Source organism: Notolabrus celidotus, chromosome 4 (assembly GCF_009762535.1).
Source record: "Notolabrus celidotus isolate fNotCel1 chromosome 4, fNotCel1.pri, whole genome shotgun sequence".
NCBI lineage: Eukaryota > Metazoa > Chordata > Actinopteri > Labriformes > Labridae > Notolabrus > Notolabrus celidotus.
The window spans coordinates 34127572-34150571 of NC_048275.1; the positions used below are offsets into that span (position 1 = coordinate 34127572).

General features: G+C 40.9%; 1 protein-coding gene across 1 annotated transcript; it reads right to left on the reverse strand.

Annotated features, from left to right (window-relative positions):
- Positions 1-3173: 3173 nt before the first annotated feature.
- On the reverse strand, positions 3174-21444 carry yipf4 (Yip1 domain family, member 4). The gene is made up of 6 exons (XM_034682586.1): positions 21167-21444; positions 17866-18019; positions 15175-15346; positions 10403-10480; positions 10202-10315; positions 3174-4089 (listed from the first exon to the last, which is right to left on the reverse strand). Exons 1-6 carry the CDS (start codon positions 21222-21224, stop codon positions 3952-3954), a joined length of 714 nt encoding a protein of 237 aa, XP_034538477.1. The 5' UTR covers positions 21225-21444; the 3' UTR covers positions 3174-3951.
- Between the last annotated feature and the right edge of the window lie 1556 nt (positions 21445-23000).

The following is a 23000-nucleotide window of genomic DNA, read 5'->3' on the forward strand; positions in this document are numbered from 1 at the left end:
TCAGCTGTCAGGCTCCATGGCTCTGAGAGATTGACCTGGTTATACAGGTGAGTGAGCCAGGTGTGTTTTGGAGCAGCAGCTGGAGGCCTGGAGGGACAGGTTCCTCTGGATATCTGAGCTAGAGAGAACCGGAAATCATCACAACACAACTTATCTGTGTCAGTAAATAGTTATGGTCACTGCCCGTCACTCTAACAGGGAAACAGTAAGAAGCTGTGAGACAGGCGCGCTAACTCTACAGGTTTTATAATCAAGTGGAGCGTCAAGATTGTGTTACAGGAAATTACTTCCATCATGAGTTATGACAAAATTATCTGCTTGTATAAGTAAGAGTTTGAGAGCCTCTTAGTGTCAGATAATGACACTTAGCATGTTCACATGAGCAATGTCTGAAGAGTTATTGTGCTACATGTATGACTGCAAAGACTACAGCCATGCAATCTGAAAAACTCATACATATTCTTCATCTACATAAATGAAGAAATCCCAGCAGCTTGAACATTTTTACTGGTTATTTCAACTATACATGCTTCTTTTCTATCAGCAGTAACCATGTCCTGTAACACTGCTGAAGTTTTTTGTTAATTTCCCTCTCCACATGTTTGAACTCTGCAGCTGTAAACAATTTATTGAGGAGCCATTTGTGGGAATTTATAAGACCACTCCCCTCAATCCTTAAAAGAAAAAGTGCAACCTCCCCTTTATGAGTGTGAAACAGGAGGATGAGGACTGATAGGGAGGAGTGGTACACAGATAACAGGTACTGTTTATTAGAGCAGGGGTTCCCAAACTTTTCAGCCCGTGACCCCCAAAATATGGGTTCCGAAGACTTGCGACCCCCACTGTCCCTCAAAGTGATTTAATGTGTCTTCAGCTGGTCTGCAGGAAATTAGCCTACCTATATGAGCACGTGACTGTGTTTCATGTGCTGTTATGAGTTACCCTGCTGCTACTGATGCTTTTGATAATTAACTGTTCACTAACTCTAAACTTTGGAGTTATCTGGCAAAAAGAAAGGCAGGAACCTTTTTACATTTTCTGTTTTCAAGGTTTTATTTCAAGTTTAGCTACTGTTTTTGGTGATATTCTTTACTATAAATGGGTAAAATGTACTATTTCTAGATAACTTAAAAAAGAAAAAAATTCTGGAAGACACCTCACGGCCCCCCATTTGTGTTTGTATTAGAGTATACTTTGAGACTATGACAGAGGGGGTTGAGCTATTTTTGTATGAAGTCAGTTGTGTAGGTAAACATGAAGATGCAAATCACTTTCATGGAATTTAAATACATGTAAAATAGAAAGGGAGGCATCCAGTTTCCAAAGTGAGAGTTTATCATGTTACCCCATCACAGATCACTTAACTTAATCAACTTTAAATTAGTCTGAGGTCGAACTTATCCTCTCCTTTGAACTTCATCTGCTTGGTAGAGCACTGAATGCTGTGCTAAGGCAGGTTTTCGGCTCTTAAAAGACATAGTATTGTTGATTGTATTCTTAAAAATGTGGGTTCAGATGAAGTAGCTGGAGGCTGCACAGTAGTTACAACTGTTCCTGACAGAAAGAAGGTTCCTGGTTCAAATCCCCGGCTTTCTGTGTGGCGTTTGCACGTTCTCCCCATGCATGCATGTGTGGGTTCTCTCCAGGTAATCTGGCTTCCTCTCAGTCTTAAGACATGTTCCCCAGGTTAATGTGTGTCTTTAAATTGCCTATAGGTGTGAGTGTGAGCATGAATGGTTGTTTTACTGTACATATTAGCCCTCTGATGGACTGGCGACCTGTCCATAGTGTACTTAGCCTCTCAATCAATGACAGCTGAGATACACTCCAGCCCCCTATAACCCCAAAACGGGACATTCGTTAAAGATAAAGCTCAAGGATGGATGGATGGATGTAGTGTGTGACCTAAAAGACTGTATAAAACCATGGAAAGGAAAAACTGTACCAAGAAAAGCTAAATCTTTTAGATCACCCCCTGGTGGCTGGCTGCAGTACAGGTCCTAAAGCTCACCTCCTTCATAATGACATGGAACATGGGTCAAAGACAGCTGAAAACTGAAGTACAGGTCAATTCAATTTCCCTCAAACATGCAACCTTGTATATGTGTCACTTATCTGAGTTTAGTTTTAATGACTTATTCACTGTTAAAAAGAGGGAGTGTTGATAAAAGCCAGCTCTTGCAGTGTCCTGATTGATGTAATGCTTCATCAGTAAATGTTATGTACAGTTTGGTTTGTGAAAACCAGTCTGATGCCTTTGACGCGACATGCCTTGGCTCCACCAGCACAAGATATCAGCACCCATCAAGGAGGTATTCTAGCTTCACTTCTCACAATGAGAGGAGATATTAATACACAGTCAATGGGTGCCCTACATTTGTAGACAATGACGTGGTTTTGAAAGACTTACTTCAACATCTATCAGATAAACTGTTATGAAGTTTGGCACAGATAAACATTTCCCCCTCTGGCTGAATTCACTTCAATCTATCTAAGACGTGACTTTAAACACCTGTAACACTGGTGTCTAGTTGTATATACACTACCAGTCAAAAGTTTGGAAACACCTTCTCATTCAAGGGTTTGTATTTATTGTAATGATTGTAAACACTGTAGATTAATACTGAAGACATCAAAACTATAAAAGAACATATATGGAATTATTGAATGAACAAAAAAGTGTTAAAGCCGAATCTGTTTTAGATTTTAGATTCTGTAAAGTAGCCCCTTTTTTCCTTCATGACAGCTTTGCACACTCTTGGTATTCTCTCAGTCTGCTTCATGAAGTGGTCTCCTGGAATGGTTTCTAATGAACATGAGCCTCGTCAAGAGTTCATTTGTAGAATGACTTGCCTTCTTAATGTGTTTGAGACCATCAGTTGTGTTGTTCAAAGGAAGGGTTAGTACACAATTGATAGCCCTATTTGACTACTGTTGTAATCCAGATTATGGCAAAACCAGATTATTTCATAGTTTTGATGTCTTCAGTATTAATCTACAGTGTTTACAATAATTAAAATAAATAAAAACCATTGAATGAGAAGGTGTGTCCAAACTTTTGACTGGTAGTGTATGTTAAGGTTTAGTTAGGAGCTTATTTTACCAACATAGTGAGTGGAATCATTCCTTAAAAAATGACAAGGCACCCATGTATGACCATCTTATAGAGTTTGCATTATACAAAATGTTTAATATATTACTGTGACAAGCTGTGTTATAACCACGTGTACTGCAAGAATCAGTCATGAAATACCAGATGAAGTGACAAAGAACTTTTGATTTACTGAAGGTATGGATCAAATGATTATACTCCTGAATGAAACAGTCAAAAACAGGACACAGAGGAGGGGAAACAAGGCACCACATTTCAGAGATCATGGTTTATATCACTAATCTGCCCAGTTGACGTACTTCTGCTGCTCCATAAATTAAGAAAACAAGTCTGCAGAAAACAATAAAGCATGAATGGACACCTCTGGTAGTACATTACAATGCATATCAATGGAGAACATAACGCTCCTTCCTTCTGTGTGGTGCTGTCTGTGCGCTCGGATTATTCCTTGAACATGTACACACTAATATTTGGCAACACATTTTTCAAAGGGATAAAGAGAAGACAAAAATCATTAAATAAATAACCCTGTGATTATTTCAAACTTAATCATCTACAAGGAAATGCAGCACTATGGGAACTGTATTGCATCTGTAAACAAGTCTGCATACTGAAAGCTTTAAGCTGTAAAAGCAGTTAGTATTTTATTGACCATGACATGAGGGACAAAACTATATACACTGATATATATTCCCGACATCCCCAGCATCTAGAGTTTAACAGAGTTAAAAAAGAAATAAACACCTTTTTAAAAAATCCTGGGTCCATAGTTTGACTCTTTTACCCCCACGCTCCAGGGTCACTGTCCATGAAAAGGTCCGCGGTTTCCACTCCACCAGTCACACACCAGTATATAGTGACAGGAAGTAAATATACAAAAGGAATATGGGATATATGAGGAGGGGCTTCTTCGTTTTAAATTCATCCCCGACGAGCAGCGACGCGGCGCTGTAAGCAGCCCAGAACACGCCGAACAGCTGAAAGATCAGAGCAGACGAGAGACAGCGTTAGAACAATTATTCATTCATGTTTAGAGACGTATCACATGTAACTACAATTATTACACCTAAAGGGACAAGACGGGGTCATCTGTTTATAAGTAAGTAAGTCAAAATGTATTTATATAGCACTTTAAAAACACTGACAAAGTGATTCACAGGCACAACAAAGAAAGACAGAATTAAAATACATATGCAGGAATAGTCAGACAAACAAAGCAATTACATAGGAGGTTTGATGAAGGCTTGTGTGTTCAAATGTGTTTTCAGTTATTTCTTAAAGCTGTCAACAGACTCGGCAGACCTGATGGTTTGAGGGAGCAGGTTCCAGAGGGAGGGGGCGTAGATGGAAAAGGCACGATCACCCTTTGTTTTATAGTGAGAGCGAGAGATGGATAGAAGGCCGACATGAGCTGATCTGAGTGGACGAGGAGTGGAATAAGGGACATGGGCCCAATCTCAATGTCCAACCTCAAGCAACCACTGACTTTGAGTCGCGTTCCCGCTAAGACCCATAGTTCATAGCATTGTGACGTGAAACACAGGATTCCCAGGGGAAGCCCACAAGCTTGGAAGGGGAATGTGACAGTATAAAAAAGAAGCATGAAAGTTGCAATGAAATCTACAGGTAAAAAAGTTAGCCTGTAAGTATAAATATAGAAAACAGCCTTAATCTATTTCTCTTCACACATATGTGTATACAGTATCATTTATATAAAACAGTTATATAGCCTATTTATATATTTTAAATGTTGTGTTTAAGCAGTCTGCACGGTAAGAGCCTGGATCACATGACAATCAGGCAGTCCTTCCATTAAAGCTGCTGTGAGGAATTTTTGTTTTGTATCAATTCTGGCGCCCCCCTTGTGGACAAAGTGATACCTCTTATCTCTTGTCCTATACATGCAAAAGTAGTGTTTTCAACAAAAGCCTCATCCTGTTGTGTTCAACTGTCAACTTTATCAGGCAATGTGATTATTTTCCATGAAAACAGTCAAATAAAGGCTGTTTCTGAAGCAAGATGTCCATCATCTGGTCTGGCAACTACCCCCCCAGGACGGTTTCAGGCATTAAAAATTACAACAGAGAAGGTGTCAGTGTTGCTGCTGATGGTCTTGTTTGCTATTGAAGGTTATAAAGAGGCATCAATATCATTTTCAGTCTGTTTCTCAGCCAGTTCAAAACTCCTCACAGGGCCTTTAAGCGCCTTGAATTTGAGGAAAGTAAAAATCGTGCAATAAAATTCCTAATGCAGCTAAGATGAGCTCATGCAGGTCACGTGAGAAGTCTCAAAGTGCTGTCCCATTCCCAGTTCTACAGTTTGAGCCCTTACAGCCTCCTGCCCTCAATCATTTCCAGGTGACGTCAATTAAGTCAAGAAGCGCTCAGGGCTCAGGGAGGACATTGAGATTGGGCCATGGAGTTCAGAAATGTAACAGGGGGCGAGACCATGCAGAGCTTTGTATGTGGTTAGAAGGATCTTTAAACTGATTCTGAATTGAACAGGAAGCCAGCAGAATGATGCAAGAACAGGGTGATATGGGACTGACGGCTGGTACCAGTCAATGATCTGGCGGCTGCATTTTGGATTAACTGTAAACTGTGAAGAGATGGTTGACTTAGGCAGGTGTAAAGAGAATTGTAATAATCTAAACGGGAGAAAATGAAAGTATGAATTAATGTGTCAAAGTCGGAAAGAGAAAGCATCGGTCTGAGTTTGGCTTTATTTCTGAGCTGCAGGAAACAGGACTGGATGAGTTTGGTGATATGATGTACGCAAATCATGTGTTGGTCAAAAGTGATTCCTGGATTTATTGCAGTGGGTTTGATGTTTAGTTTTAATTGGCAGGTGGACTGTTGAACTGCAGTGGTGAAGGTGTTGGGCAGATTGACAGTATTTCTGTTTTGTTTGGGTTTAGATGGAGGAAGTTTAGAGACATCCAGTCTTGAATGGCAGCCAGACAGTTATGGAGGGAGGACAATTGATTTAGGGTCTTGGCTTTAGCAGAAAAATAGATTTGGGTGTCGTCGGCGTGGCAGTGGTATGGTATAACATGAGGAGGTCTCTTTAACTGATCGTTGTTCTGGATGATTAAATCATTCTTTGGGTTTGAAGTCATGTCAGGAATATTTTTAATACTTTAACTGGATGGATAATGAAGAATCTTGGTTTAAGTCAGGCTCAGGCTCTGAAGTCCCACCAGAAAGAGTCTAAAGCTGTATTTACTCACACACAAACAAACCTCATCTCTTAGGGTGATCTGCATGTGTGAACACATATGGCTAAAAATGTCTCCTGCAAGCCCCCCTGGGTAAAATCTCAGCATGAACTCGGGGTGAGTCGATGTGAGAACGCAGCAGGATATATTTGAGACAATTTACCAGGAGCGTGTGGTCAGGGGTGATAATGACGACTTGGGAAGCGTCACACAACGGGACGAACTAAAACCTCTAAGGCTGAAGGAGAATCATCAAGATGCACATCCATCTGTTTACAGAAAGCATCAACATAAATGTACAAAACTTTCATGATAGTGTAGGTGTCCATTTCTTCGCCTGCCGTCATGATGTACGAGCAACTCAGGAGTGCGTGTGTGAAAGAGGCCTGAGGCACAGATTTGTAAGATAGATCTGCTTCAGTCAGTGTTTTTTTTATTATAATACAGAGACTGTTAGAACTGAAGAGGAGCAGGAAGTCTGAGGAAAGCTCCCTCTAAAAACCTTGTGATGAACTCTGAAGGGTCATTTGGAGACTCAGTGTTCATTTTACAGCCCACAGCTCTGAAGGTTACTTTCAGCCCCACTGCTGAAGCTAACCACAGAAGTGAGAACATTTCACTGAGGATATTCACGTCATTTTCAGATTGGAAACCTGGGTTGTGAACTTTGACAAGGCAGCTCTGAGCCCTAACCGTGATCAGGCCACCTCCCGACTGCCCATAATCTTTCACCTCATCATTATTTATTGGATAAAATGTCTGTATCTGTTTCAGGATACTTAAAGGTGACATATCACGCTTTTTTCATCAATATATATTGGTCTAAGAGGTCCCCAAAACATGTCTTTAAAGTTTATGCTCAAAAGAACACTTTGAAATCAGATTTTGACATGCCTGAAAAGCCCTCTTCCTCAGTCCTCCTCAGAACACTCTGTTTTCTCTCTGACCACGCCCCCTCAGGAAGTGGATGTGGTCTCGGCTCTCCAGCACGTTGATCTAATGTTTACATGTTGGCTGAATATACACGGCTGCTCAGAGATCACGTTACTTCAACCCTCTGAATCTGATCCTGACGGAGAGGTGCCTGTAGCAGGACCTTTCTGAAGGATTGGTCACAGATTTAGTGTTTCTTGTTGTTTTATTTATCAGTATGTAGATGTGTGTCTTGGTACACAGCTACGAACATGTAGCTATGTGGCTATGCTAACTAGCGCTAGCACGTATCCATGATAAATAAAAATCATCCACTAGATCTTCAAATCTGCAGATGTGGGGAGTAAAACCGACCTTTGCCAGAAAGGCAGCAGGACCTTTCTGAAGGATTGGTCACAGATTTAGTGTTTCTTGTTGTTTTATTTGACAGTATGTCGACGTGTGTCTTGGTACACAGCTACAGCTATGAACATGTAGCTATGTGGCTATGCTAATTAGCTCTAGCACTTATCCATGACAAATAAAAATCATCCACTAGATCTTCAAATCTGCAGACGTGGGGAGTAAAACCGACCTCTGCCAGAAAGGCAGCAGGACCTTTTATGAAGGATTGGTCACAGATTTAGTGTTTCTTGTTGTTGTATTTGTCAGTATGTAGACGTGTGTCTTGGTACACAGCTATGAACATGTAGCTATGTAGCTATGCTAACTAGTGCTAGCACTTATCCATGACAAATAAAAATCATCCACTAGATCTTCAAATCTGCAGACGTGGGGAGTAAAACCGACCTCTGTGTTTATTAAGACAGCCTACAACTAGCATGCCTCCCTCCTAAGCTCCTTGTTAGCACACATTTGTGCAGGTAATGAAAAACGGAGGGGGGATTCAGTATTATTTTATACAGTCTATGGGTTGAACAAGCTCTGAGCTCTGACTCCGTTACAGACCGGATATTGTTGTTACGTAACAAAAACACGGAAGTCTGAAACGGCTCGTTTCAGACACATTTACAGAAAGGTGTAGAAATCAGAACAGGGGCAGAATGGATTTTTTTCATTCTCGGGGGGTTTGTAGACATGCCAGGGACACATATTTCAGGTAAAGAACCATTAAAAAGTCCATTTTGCATGATATGTCACCTTTAATGCTAACATTAGCTGCTTTTATTTATACATACATGTAGTTCTACAACATCTAATGACTCTTACAGGAGTTTAAAACGGTTATGAAACAGACTCAAATGAATACTTTAGCCTTCAGGTGATCTACAAAAGCAAACAAGACCATCACATCATGGATATCCTGTCACTTTATGTTCCACCACGATCACCGAGGTCTTCAAATACTTCCCTGTTAAATGTTCCTCATGTGTCCCTCACAAGTGCCGGCCAGGTAGAGAGATTTCTGTTTTTATGCTCTTTAACTAGTAGTTTCTTTTTAGCCCTGGACAGCATTATTACCATTGTTTGAGCATCTTTATTATTTTTATTATTATATCTTATTTCATTCTCATTCAATTTTATTTTCTCGTATTAATCTGTTTTTATTTTTCAGATTGTATTGTAATGATTCCAATTTATTTATTTGATTGTATTGTAATGATTTTGTTTTATTTTTCTGGTTTTATTGTAATGATTTTATTGTAATGACTTTATTGTAATGATTTTATTTTTCGATATCTGATTTAATGTATTGATTTTATTTTTCTGATTTTATTTTTCTGATTTTATTTTTCTAATTTTATTTTATTGATTTTAGTGTAATAATTTTATTTTTATTTTAAGTTTTTCGTATCACTTTCTTCTGTCTTGTTTTAGCCTTTTATCATTTTACATATTGCTTTTATTTTCTGTCTGTTTTTTTTGTGAAGCTCTTTGAGCTGCATGCTTGAATGTATGATGGGTGCTACATAAATAAAGAAGAGTTGAGTTGAGTTAAGCAGCAAGATCGACTATTTCAGAAAAGGGTATCACAGCAAGCTGCTGAAAAAGCCTTTGCTTGCACTTTCTGTGGCAAAGATCCTCACTAAGTGATTGACATGAGGGGGAAAAGACTGCAGGGTGAGATTTCTCAGTCAGGCAGACAGAAGACGTACCACTCCGCCCACAGGGGTCGCTGAAATCAACTCAATCTGACAGTTACTCAAAGTCACTTAAAATAACCCTCTGATGTTAGACTCACTTACAGACCATATTCACGACATTAACGTCTGTCAGGTCGGCTCCTACAAATATTTAGATGTCCGCCTAGATATTAAGTTCAGCTGGGAGACACACATTGATAACCTGTGTTCCCGCCTACAGCAAAGATTGTACTTTTTACGATGGCTCAGGGTGTTTGGCGTTAATCAACAGGCTATGTTCTTGTTTTATCAGGCTGTACTGGAGAGTATCATCAAGTACAGGATGACAGCATGGTACTGTAACCTCTCTGTTCAGCTGAAACTCTGTCGCCTAGTGTCGCCTGGTGCAGACTGCCATGAAGGTCATAGGGAAGACTGGCAACCCTTCCCTTCAGGCCATTTATGAGCAGTGTGTTCTTGGGCAGGCTCAGAGAATACTTGTAGATCCATTGCACATCCTTTACTCTGAGTATGAACTTCTACCGTCTGGAAGAAGGCACAGAGTCCCAAAGTGTAAATTGAATCGTTTTAAAAACTCCTTTGTGCCGATCTCTATTAGAATTTTAAATAGTGAATAGCCTGTTAGGGTTGGGACAGTGTTATGGTCCTCTGCTGTGTGTTGTATGATGATGTATTATTTATTGTATTTCTTCTTTTTTATTTATGTGTGTTCTTGTGTCATTGTGGTGATGTTTTTAAAGAGCTGGTAATGTGTGCAGCACTGATGTCAAAGACAAATTTCCCTATGGGGACAGTAAAGGACATCGTATCGTATTGTATTGTATCGTATATGTTGTGGTGAGGTCTTGTACTTACTTTGACTAGCGTTGAAACCACCTCAAACCCTCCGATCACTAAGAGCAGAGGGGCTATAACGATGAGAGGAAGAAGGGAATATCCAATCACACCAAGAACCTGTCCGAAGGAAACCTGCCCAACAGAACAAGAACAGACTTCTCAAAAACATGTTTCTTTTATTTCACAGTAACACCTTTTAGTCTGACCGGACGGACTTACCTCACCGCCCAGAACACGAGCCAGCAGGAAGATTGTTAGTGATCCAAATATCCAGATGGTGATGATCCAAGACACGACCTGCAGAATAAAAACACAGAGTGAAAACTGTGAAGTTATCATTTTATAAATGCAGACAGTACCATCCATCATGATGAATCATACATAAAAATACACTATGAGGACAAAAGTATTCAGACGCCTGACCATAACACCAACAGGGACTGTGATGAGTTTAAATAATTCAAGATTTCCACAGATGATGGAGTGTCTCTGTGTGAATGTAGACAGTTTCTGAGGTCAGACTCTGATGCTGAACTGAAGGCCTGGCTCACAATCTCCGTTCCAGTTCATCCCAAAGGTGCTGGATGGGGTTGAGGTCAGGTCTCTGTTCTTCCACTCTGAACTCATCAAACCATGTTATTACAATCCGTGCTTTGTGCACTCTCAGTCATGTTAGACTAAAAAAAGGGCTTTCTCCAAACTGCTGACACAAAGTTGGAAGCATAGCATCGTCCAACATGTCTTGGTGAGCTGCAGCATTAAGATGTAGTCTTAATAATTTATACATTAACACAGTCAGTGAATTATTTTGCCTTCTGTCGTCCAAACTGCATCTGTGAGCTCTAAGTCTGGATTACCAGTTTGACTTTCCATATTTGTCTACTCTTAGCCCTTTGTTTAATATGCCGCCCAGTTGTCTGAACCCTGTTTGTGCCGAGTCATATCCTGCCAACACATCGACCGTTCAAAGCACACACACTCAAAGAAACCTTTGGTTGACTGAATGAGTTGGTAATCAGCGGTATGAGACGGCTCACATGATGCTGCTATTGAAGCTAGATAACCTGGTATTTCATCTTTAACATGCTGAACGTGTTTGTAGTGCAGGCCTCAGGGAAGTTAATGTTGTTGGATCTATGATCAGCATTAAAATAAGAGACAGGATTTTGGAGCATCAGAAAGAGGAGAACTACACGGAGGCAGACGGGTCAGACCGGTCTTCAAAGCTTCAGATGTGTGCCAGCTGTAGCAGTGAGAGTGCCCTCTCTATGAAATAACCTGAAAGATCAACACTATCAAAACCATAGACTGTATAAAATATGGACGTAGTATCCGTGATGTCACCCCTCTGTTCCTGAGAGCTGTTTTGAAGCCAATTGATGGCGACAGCCATATTGGAAATGCAGAACTCAACCAGGCAGAGTGTGACGTAAAGGGGCGGAGTTTGAGCCGTAATCTTAATATCTTCTGAACCGTTGTGTTAGAAAAAAAAATCACCCCCTGTACAGTGTGCGCCGATAGAGGAATTAGCTACATAGACCCAAGCCGTTGTTTGAACTTGACTGTAGACATGTTTATTAATGCTGCAAAGATCGTCTTTTTGCAGTCTATAACACTTCCGCATGGGCTTCATGGTTTGAGACTGGAGGTTGCTGGTTGCTGCCTGCCTGTCTGCCTGCCTGCCTGCCTGTCTGTCTGTCTGTCTGTCTGTCTGTCTGTCTGTCTGTCTGTCTGTCTGTCTGTCTGTCTGTCTGTCTGTCTGTCTGTCTGTCTGTCTGTCTGTCTGTAGATATAAAGCAGGCTTCACATTTTAATATGCTGTCAGATTGTATGACTGCTAAGTGATGGTATGCATTGCTGTAATAAACTTTGCTGTTCTCCATCCATACGACATCTTTACTGCTTATCCTGTTCGGAGCTGTGGGCGACTGGAGCCTATCTCAGCTGTCATTTGGCGAGAGGTGGGGTACACTGGACAGGACATCAGTCCATCACAGGGAATAACATGTAGAGACAAACGACCAATCATGCACTGATTTAGAGTCATCAATTAACTGGACGAGCATGTCTTAAGACCAAGAGAGAACCGGAGAGAACCCACACATGCACCTGCCTGGCTGGAGAAGAACCTTCTTGCTGTGAGGTGCTGTGTTAACCACTGCACCACCATGCACCCTGCTGTGCTGGACTGGTCTGTTGATCTGATATAGCTGGGTGGCAACCACAGACTGTAATAAATGGAAGTAGTCTCTATGATGTCACTCATCTGTTTCTTAAACTGAGTTTTGAGGTCTATCATTGGTGGCCACATTGGAAATGCTGCAAAACTGGGGCGCTGGTGGCCTAGTGGTCTAAGCGCACCACATACAGAGGCTATAGTCCTCGTTGCAGAGGTCGCCGGTTTGACTTCTGGCCACAACCATTTGCCGCATGTCTTCCCCCCATTCTCTGCTCCCCATGTTTCCTGTCTCTCTTCAGCTGTTTTATCATAAAGGCTGAAAGCCCAAAAACATAACTTTAAAACAAGAAAGGAAATGCCGCAAAAACAAACTTCAGTCGACCTAGTATGACGCAAAGACCTGGAGTTGAGGCGGGCCTTTAGCATCCTCGCTAACAGGTACAGGGTGACCGCCTGTCAGTCGAGTCAGCTGTGCCTGTAATTATGCAAAACTCATAAGTTTATTCTCTTCAAAGATAACGAGTTATAAAATAATCCACACCCCGTACAGTGTGTGACGATAGATAATTAAGCTACTCCGACTTAAAGCGTTTTTTGTACCAGGCTGTAAACATGTTTATTTCTGCTGCAGAGATCGTCTTCTTTAAATGGGTTTGTATGTGGTTTCTGGTGTATGTGGTTTCCAGCCTCAAGTGGATGCTTGATGAACTGCAGTTTTTAATAGTTCCACATCTGAGTCATATTTTAAGACCGCAGTTTGCCTCTTTATGGTAGCATAACCCGGGACTTCCACCAGATCCCTGTCCAGTACAGCTCCATGCTCTGTCATCCGTCAACACCCACCGGTTGTGTTTTCAGAACGCAGCATGGAGCAGGACCACCGGACAGCTGGAGTCATGTGACCGAGGTTTTCCAATGGTAATCACAGAATCAAGGATTCTCCTCCTCCTCTCCTCATCCATGTTGTCTTTCTGGTCCCCTGAAAACCTCTGACCTGTTGACTCCAGGCCTGGCTCCACTCATCATGACGGTTTGTTGTTGTAGTTAAGTGAAATACGATCTGGTGATAACACAGAGTGTTTTATTCTGAAAATTAACCGGATGTTTTCATTTTGTTTTGGTGCCTGACTTCCTGTCCCGCTCCATGTGCTCTGTTGAGTTTGATGCGTCATGTATAGATGTGTAATAGAAGTCTTGTGTATCTGATCCGGAGGGCTTTGACCTGCCAGCGGAAGTTAACACATTGACTAGAATAGAAACCTATCAGATCCGGTGCTGTGACGGATCAGAGACGGACCAGACACAGATCGGGTGGAATTTGGCCGTAAGAAAAAACAGCTCTTGACTTTGTCTCAAACATGCTGCAGTGTTGCCCTGTGATAGGTTGGCGACCTGTCCAGCTAGGATAGGCTCCAGCCAAGCGGCAAACTCCGGTCTCAAACGATGAAGCCAATGCGGAAGTGCTATAAACTGCAGTACATCGAGAATCCGCTTGAGGCTGGCTGCAGAAACACCGGAAACCACATAGATATGAATGGGAAAAAGACGATCTTTGCAGCATTAATAAACATGTTTACAGCCTGGTTCAAAAAACGGCTTGGCCCTACAAAGCTAATCTCTCTAATGGCACACACTGTACGGGGGGTGACTTTTCTAACGTGATTGTTAAGAAGATATTAGGATTACGAGTTTTGCCCAAATAAGGACATGACTGACGTGACTCCCGGTCGGGAACACACAGCCATTGGCTAAGAGGCTCACACTACGTCACACTCTGCCTGGTTGAGTTCCGCATTACCAATATGGCTGCTGCCGACGATTTGCTTCAAAACAGCTCTCAGCAACAGATGGGTGACGTCACGGATACTACGTCCATATTTTATACAGTCTATGGCTCCAGCCCCCCGTGACCCCTAACGGGATAAGCGGTCAAGATAATGGATGGATGGATGGATGGATGGATGGATGGATGGATGGATGGATGGATGGATGGATGGATGGATGGATGGATGGATGGATGGATGGATGGATGGATGGATGGATGGATGGATGGATGGATGGATGGATGGATGGATGGATGCTGCAGTGTTTGATTGAACTTTAAACTTGCTTGGAAGGTAAACTGCTGCACATTGTGAAAAATTACTCTCATTTAAATAACTTTGTACTAAATATAATATTATTACATGTAACCTCTGAACTGTATCAAAACACAGCAGTCAGTTTGTGTCTCTGGTTAGAATGGAGTTGTCTGGTTTTGAGCGTTAGGAGTCAGCCATCACTTTGACTCAGGTCAGTGTTCAGCAGGTTTACCTGACAGCCAGCAGATGATCACAAGTCAACTAACGTCTTCTAGTTTCAGATGAACCTATGTAGACAATCTCTCTCTGTCCTACTCTGTACTGACGTTTTGAAAGTGACTCCAGCTCCCTGCTCTCATGTTGCCCACAGGTGGAGATTCTAAACAATGCCCAGGTAAGACTGCAGATGTTTGATCCCATGACTTCTAGAATAAAGTCACATCTGGTGAATTAAAGCTCTGACCCAGAACCATTTACCTCATCTTCAAACTAAGACTCCTTATGATGAAGTATTTTCTGTGACATGTGTTCGACGTACTGTGGAAACACAAGAACAGGATCTCATACTAGAACCTCAAAGAGTTCCTAAAGGTGGAGGTTATGGGAAGCCCAGAGTCCACACATCACGGAGAGAAGACGGCTTAAAGACGAACACAAAAAAGTGCAGGAAACAGTTTTGAGTGTCTGGATGCTGGTGATGTTGTGGGGCTGGTTTGGAATGTCCTGCTCACCCTGAACTGGCCGTAGATGGAGATCATGGAGAAGAGCAGCACCATGGCCAGAGGGCCCCAGAAGTCCGGGTTGTCTCTGACCACCTGACGGTTATAACCCAGTGACGGCATCGGCATCAACACACATCTGATCTTGTAATAGATGTCCTTCAGGTCGATGTCCAGCTCCTCCCTGCTCACACAGAAAAGAACATGGAAACATGAGTTAGCACCGAGACTGTCCAGAAAACACAACCTGTGTCCGTCCAATCTGAGCCGGTCTGTGTGTTACTGACACATCAGATACATTTCTGTCTCTGTGCTTCACTGATCGAGATTTCATTTTCTGTCCTGTGAAGTCATATTCATCACACACAGAAAATACATGCTAGCCAGTCAGGGTGCAGATTTTCAGCTTTCACACTGGACGACTTCAATTTTCCAAATGATTTCTTTATTTATTGTGAAGTCATCCTGGAAGTGAAAACATTAATGTGTCTCTTATAAAGATGCACACATTACAGACAGAGAGCAGGGAACAGAGAATCATTATGGGTTTTTTTTAATCATCACTGACTTGCAGAGTGTTGACAGAGGACTTAGTCTTAGTCAGTAGATGAAAGTGTCATTAGTTTGGGTCACATTTAAGTCTTTTTCACCCTTTTAAGTTTCGTTTTAGTAAAAAAAATCCCTGGTTTTCAGCCTGGTCGAGGCAGATGTGCGTCTTACATGAGTCTGGTCCTGCTCAAGGTTTCTGCCTGTTAAAGGAAGTTTGTCCTCTCCACTGTAACTCGCTAAATACTGCAAGGTGCAATGCTCATGATGGATTAAGGTGGGGTCAGACTGAGTCTTACCCTGTCTTGGTGTTGGGTCTCTGTTCATAATTTGACATAGAGTGGTCTAGACCTGCTCTGTTTGTAAAAGCGTCTTGAGATAATGTTTATCTTGATTTGGCGCTATACAAATAAAGATTGATTGACCTTGCGGGAATGTAGCTTTGCAGTAGGCCGGAAATATACTTTGGATATTCGTATTAAGTGTTAAAACTTGCAACATTTCACTCTAACACTTTTGCTTGTATAATATCTTAGTTGAATAATTTAGCTAATACTCTAGCACTAATGTAACACTGTCCCTGCTGATCTACAAGAGTAAGGAAAGGTCATTACACACGGTAAAGAGTGGTAATACAGAAGACTGTGCCTTTTTCCATGTCAAATAAAAAGAAACTCTTTCTGTGGACACTGTGGGCTATATATAATTCATCTGGCTTCAAATCAAAGTGATATGAACACATGATACAAGGACTGTGTTACACTTTTACAATGGTCCTTATAGGTACCTGCAGTTTTATTATCTGTGATGTTAGCTAGTCTTGTCTCGTCTTCGTCATGGACAAAAAGGAACGTTGACGAACATTTATTGTCACAATTTTCATTCAAGCTTGAGCAGCTGTGAGATTTTAGTACTGTAGCTCACTTCTTAAATTCTGCCATATAATTGTATTATTAGTTACACACAACAATTGTTTATTTCCTGCTACTTTTTATTTTGCTTTGTTTTTGTTTATGTCCGCTCTTGGTCTCCCTTCACACTCACTCTTGTCTCATGGTCCACTTTTGACAGTATGGGAGAGGGACCTTGACAAAATAACAACCAAAAAATGATAAATGTGTATATGTATGTATATGTATTATCATATGACCGGAGGACATTAAGAACAGAGAATCTCTCAGCAGCTTCAAAACCAAACTGAAAAGTCTGCTAAAGGACACTCAACACTGCAACCACTGATTTGATACTTTTAACTTGATATACATACTGTTTGTGTGTGTGTGTGTGTGTGTGTGTGTGTGTGCTTGTGCGTGTGCGTGTGCGTGTGTGCAAGCAAGTGTTTTTACAATGTGATGTTTTAATGATGACCTGCCAAGGGACTGCAGATGTAAATTAGCTTTAAGCTAACTCTGGTACAATGCATCAGATGGTGACATTTATGTTAAATATTGTACATGGTCCCTTTACAAATAAATCGAATAAAAATAAATTAAAAAATATATATATAATGAGTATAAGCATTATTGTTGTTCTTTAATTGTTTTATTTTACTTATATACATTTTCTTTTTTAATTGTTTCTGTGTGTTTGTTTGTTTTTTTCCTGTATGGTGGAAGCTGACTGTGTTTTTTCTCTATTTAGACATTTATACACAAAATGTTATTTTTTGAATTGTGGAAAAATCCAACAAACAAAGTTTGAAGGATGTAAAAAAAAAAAAAAAAAAGAACTAACTAAATAATTTTCATTCACAAAATGAAAACTGCTGCACACCACTGTCCAAATATTCACCACAATAAAACAGACAAGCTAGTGAGAGAATTATAAAGCACAGACAGGGCGCCTCATACACGTCTTCTGGTTTATGAATGTCCATTTAAGGTCATATTTAATTTTTTGTCTACAAAACTCCTGCATATCATTCCTTTCATTAGCATCAAAAGCATGTCCCATGTTGGTTTGTGTTTACAGCTGTGTGACAGTCCCTGCAGCAGCTCTGTTTGAAGCTTGGAACAAAAACATGGCTAGTATTACCTCATCTTTGGCTGGCACCCAGAAATCAAGTTCTAGTTCAAGTACCAAGAACCGTATCTGCTTCCAGCGTTTATTGAAGAAACACAGGGATGAGTTAAAAAGAAGAACACAGCATATACTCACAGAAGAGGTTTGCTCTCTTCACTGTCATCCTCCTCCACCTCCAGCAGCCACCCATAGCCTCGCTGCCTCAGGAAGGTGGTGGCGTACGGATCTTTGACGCTCTCACTGCCCATGTTCAGTTTGATGTCCGGGGTGCTGATGGTGCCGCTGAGCTCTGTAGAGGAGACGTTTGCTTTAAAGGACTTTGTTTTATCACAGACTGCTGAGGAACAGGTTTCAGAGACATTACCAGACTGTGTTACTAAACAGCAAAGACATGAGACATAAGAAGTCTATTAACAGTCTTTTAGAAAACAAGTGTGATTGTGTTACCACTTTTCTGTATCTTAGTCCAAAAGCGAGGACAGGAGACCGTCTTTGACTCAAACAGCACACTCATCATGTGACTCAACATTTGCTCTGCCAGAGAGGAGGGCAGGAGTGTAACTGAAGGTCACGCATGGCTCTGCGATCATAAATAATGGCTTGTAAATCTTGAAATATGGAGAGCACCGGACTTACATCATATACAAATCATTCAGAACCTGATGAAGTGTCTTTTATGAAGCTTACCTGGAGCTGAAACTGTCAGACATTACATTAAACTGTCAAAGCCTTTATAACCTTTGTGTTTCAGTCAGTGTGTTAGTTTAAAGCCGTTGTAACTCTGCATGTTCACTTCAGGATTTATATCCATGAAGCCTGAAATATTGTGGTGGACAGATGTGCAGAAACTAAATTGGTTGTTTGATTTTGACGTGTTTAAACTTGCTAATTTTGTATCAAAAGCCTGGAAAAGAAGACAAGATAGTCTTTTTAAGTAGTGTGCATTTTTATTTGTATTACTTTCTTTTATTCCGATATAATTTTCTCCATCAGTTTCCTAACAAGGAATGATCGTGCTGTGTGCTCTGACCCTGGACTGTACAAATTCATGGTGTCGTGTAAGCCCATTCGGGCTGGGCATATGAATGTATGCATGACATAATAAAATAAAAACATCAAACTCCATGAATCTAGTTAGACGTTCTCAGGATGTGTTAACTTTAATCAAAGTATCTAGCCATGCTGTTAAACATCTGGATTAAAGAGGAGAGGTGTCATATTGTCTAAAAACATCTCCTTTATTAAAAATCTTCACATCTGTAACATGAATCTTTTCCTACAGCCTCCATCCGCATGCATATTCTAACACGGGAGTGGTGCTGAAAAGCTAGTACATAACCAACGCAAACAGGGTAAAGACATGATCAGGGTAAAAACCATAGACTGTATAAATAATAGACGTAGCATCTGTGACGTCACCCATCTGTTCCTGAGCGCTGTTTTGAAGCAAATCGTCGGAGGAAGCCAAATTGGAAATGTTGAACTCAACCTAACTTCTGTCAAGCTAGTGTGAGGTAAAACTCGTAATCTTAATATCCTCTGAACTGTCACGTTAGAAAAATATTACCCCCGTACAGCGTGTGCTGATCGAGAAAATAGCTACTCAGCCCTAAACCGCTTCTTGAACCAGGCTGTAAACATGTTTATTTCTGCTGTAAAGATCGTCTTCTTTGAATGGGTGTGTATGTGGTTTCCTGTACTTCTGGAGCCAGCCTCAAGTGGACGCTCGATGAACTGCAGTTTTTAACACTTCCACATGGGCTTCATATTTTGAGACCAGAGGTTGCTGCTTGCTGATTACACACACCTGTACCATGTTATGCTTTATTGGGAGAAGTCAAACATGCTAGACCAGCAGCAGGTAACTAAACAAAGGAAGTGACAGGTGCTCCTGGTCTTGTCCATTTTATTTTCTATGAATGTATCTTGGCCTGTTTTATGTGTGTCTGTTTACACCTGCCTTTTCAAGCTCAAGATGCAGTAATGGTCATGTGATGTGTATGTAATTCTGGACGTGAATTAGTTGTGAAACAGTGCTCCTACACTCATCATTTCATAACTTAATATAGATTTCAACACTTTCAAACCGGACTGTAAGCTGGTCCCCTGCAGTGTTTGAATCAGAGTCAGTGTGTAAATATTCCCTCTCACAGGTGATCAGACGACATAATGGTTTATTTTTTCTGTATGTGCCCACACACTAAAGCTATTTTTGGACTGTTTCACAAGAAGGCCAGCTTTCAGTGTTCACATAATATAAAAACACCTAAACTTGTAAGTTCAATATCTTCTAAACTGTCAAGTTAGAAAAAAAAATCCACACCCCATACACTGTGTGCCGATAGATAAATAAGCTACTCCGACTCAAACCGTTTTTTGAACCAGGCTGTAAACATGTTTATTTCTGCTGTAAAGATCATCTTCTTTGAATGGGTGTGTATGTGGTTTCCAGTGTTTTTGCAGCCAGCCTCAAGTGGGCGCTTGAGGAACTGCAGTTTATAACACTTCTGCATGGGCTTCATATTTTAAGACTGGAGGTTGTCACTTGGTTCAAAATTGTGGTGTTGGTTTTTAAAAGTTAACATGCGGCTAGCACCATCATACTTGAATAAGCGTTTAAACCTGCATGCTCCAGCCAGAGCACTCAGGTCTAGATGTGCCAAGATCCTGGCTCAAAACAAGAGGTGACAGAGCTTTTGTGTTGGCTTTTAATACCTGCAGAGTGAGACATCCAGACATTTTATCTTGCATTTATTTATTGTGCTTTTTGTGTTATCTATTGCTTTCTTAATATCTAAACTTTTAAACAAATATTTGGTTTTATTGATTGTGTTTTTAAGCTTGTACAGCACTTTGGTCAACTGTGGTTGTGTGAATATACATATATACATATATATACATATATATAAATTCTGGACTTCAGGGGCTAACTTCCAGTGAAATGTTAGTCTTAAATCTTTTGTAAGTCAACACATTCCTATGTTTTCCACTCCACCATCAGCAGGTTTTACTAGATCCGGTGTTGGAAAGTTTCAACACTGCAAACAAGGTGAAGACAAGTGCACAATGTAAACAAACATGTTGAAAACAGCTTTAAATAATACTGTGCTTTATAAGATCTAGAAGTCTAACGTGGTATGGCATGATTCTTTAAACAGCCTTGTAACTTTGAAGGTGAGACAGATTATAAACAGAGTAGATTTGTTGGCTGTGTTCATGGGCGACACGTATGATCGTCCCTGTTAGCTGAGGATAGCATTGTACAGACAGAGAGGCCATTACACAGAGCAGGGAGGGCCCACAAGCTAGCCTGCATCTACATATCCAGACATGTGTTGAGTTGTTTGAGCTGCTGTCTGGCATATTAGATCAAACATGTCAAGGGATAAGGTGTTCGCCCCTCAGGGCCTGCTAGCTGAGGAGGACTTTAGCTTACCTTCAGCCTCTGTCGAAGAGACGAACGTGAAGTCTCCGTTGGTGGGAGAGAACTGCATGCTTGCTTTGTTATTATTGTCCGGGGCTCAGAGATAACATTTACATGAAGTGGTCCGAAAGGTGTAGCGTTAATATCGCTGTCATAGATCACAGCTCAGCCACAAAGTTAAACTATCGCATCTTGTTTTCGTTGAGTCTGACACTTCTGCGGTTTGAAGCCGGAAGTGCAGAGGAAGCTGGGAAAGGAGACACGTATTATGGTGCGTTCAAGGACCGAAAAAACCCTCGGACATTGGAACTTCTTCCGATACAAGTCCGCCAAACAGAGATCGTATATTATTTCAGTGCAGTTCATATATTGCTTTATTGGCAATTGCCAGAGCCGGCCCTAACCGTCTTGGTATGGTGGCCCTGAAGGCCAATAGTAATACACATTTCAAAAGCGCAAAATACATTCCAGAATCACAAAATACATTCCAGAATCACAAAATACATTCCAGAATCACAAAATACATTCCAGAATCACAAAATAAATTTCAAGAAACCGGAAAGGGTAGGACCATGGTACTTGTTTGTGATTGGCTAAACACAAGTCTGTCCGGTATCAGTCATTTATCATTTCCTGTTTACACTGGATACCGCAGTGGCAGAGCCAGCGCAAAATTTCAAGTGTTCACCAGGAAGGAAGAGCAGCTTGAGTTGATAGCACAATACTTCAACAAGTGACATACATATAGTGTGATTCTTGAAATGCTCTCCTCGTATCATGAAATACACACATCAATTGGAACCAAGCGGCAAACTCCGGTCTCAAACGATGAAGCAAATGCGGAAGTGCTATAAACTGCAGTACATCGAGAATCCGCTTGAGGTTGGCTGCAGAAACACCGGAAACTACATAGATATGAATGGGAAAAAGACGATCTTTGCAGCATTAATAAACATGTTTACAGCCTGGTTCAAAAAACGGCTTGGCCCTATGAAGCTAATCTCTCTAATGGCACACACTGTACGGGGAGTGAATTTTTTTCTAACGTGACGGTTCAGAAGATATTAGGATTACGAGTTTTGCCCAAATAAGGACATGACTGACGTGACTCCCGGTCGGGAACACACAGCCATTGGCTAAGAGGCTCACACTACGTCACACTCTGCCTGGTTGAGTTCCGCATTACCAATATGGCTGCTGCCGTCGATTTGCTTCAAAACAGCTCTCAGGAACAGATGGGTGACGTCACGGATACTACGTCCATATTTTATACAGTCTATGATTGGAACCCTTAAAACACGCTTAAAAGATCTCGGACTGCAGAGAAGGGCGGATATTCTTCATTGAATGTCATTATTGGGGCAATACTGTAACGTTCGTCCAGGTTTCCTTTATTTAAAATAAAAATGACCTCTAAAAGAACATTCATAAAATGGTAATGACACTGATATTTAGCAGGACATAAATGACACAATTTCAAAATACATATAATGTAATAGTAGTAGAATTTATTCAGTCATTATATAACACAATAATTTTCAGAGTACTGACACTTTCAACAAAGCAACAGTCATGTATTAAGTGAAGACTGAAAAGCCAGAAGCAAAATGCTTATTTCAGGCTAGCCTACATGTAGCGACTACAAAGAGCCAAAAGCCGCTGAGAGGCTGACGCTGGGCCTAGTTATTGTCAGACGCGCTAAAAAGCAAAAATCACTATGCACAAAAAAGTAAGTTTAACCTTTTATTACCAAAAAAGGATAATCAACTCATGATAAAGTGCACAAACAGAAAATAGCAAAAATAAGTGATAAATAGCATAAACTGAGCGTAAATTAAGCGTAAAT

Excerpts from the sequence above, each read along its gene's own strand:
- yipf4 (XM_034682586.1), bottom strand. The coding sequence starts at position 21,224 with ATGCAGTTCTCTCCCACCAACGGAGACTTCACGTTCGTCTCTTCGACA. Across the intron at positions 18,020-21,166 it reads CTCTTCGACAGAGGCTGAAG|AGCTCAGCGGCACCATCAGC; the intron begins GTAAGCTAAAGT and ends TCTCCTCTACAG. Across the intron at positions 4,090-10,201 it reads TGGTTTCAACGCTAGTCAAA|CTGTTCGGCGTGTTCTGGGC; the intron begins GTAAGTACAAGA and ends CTGATCTTTCAG.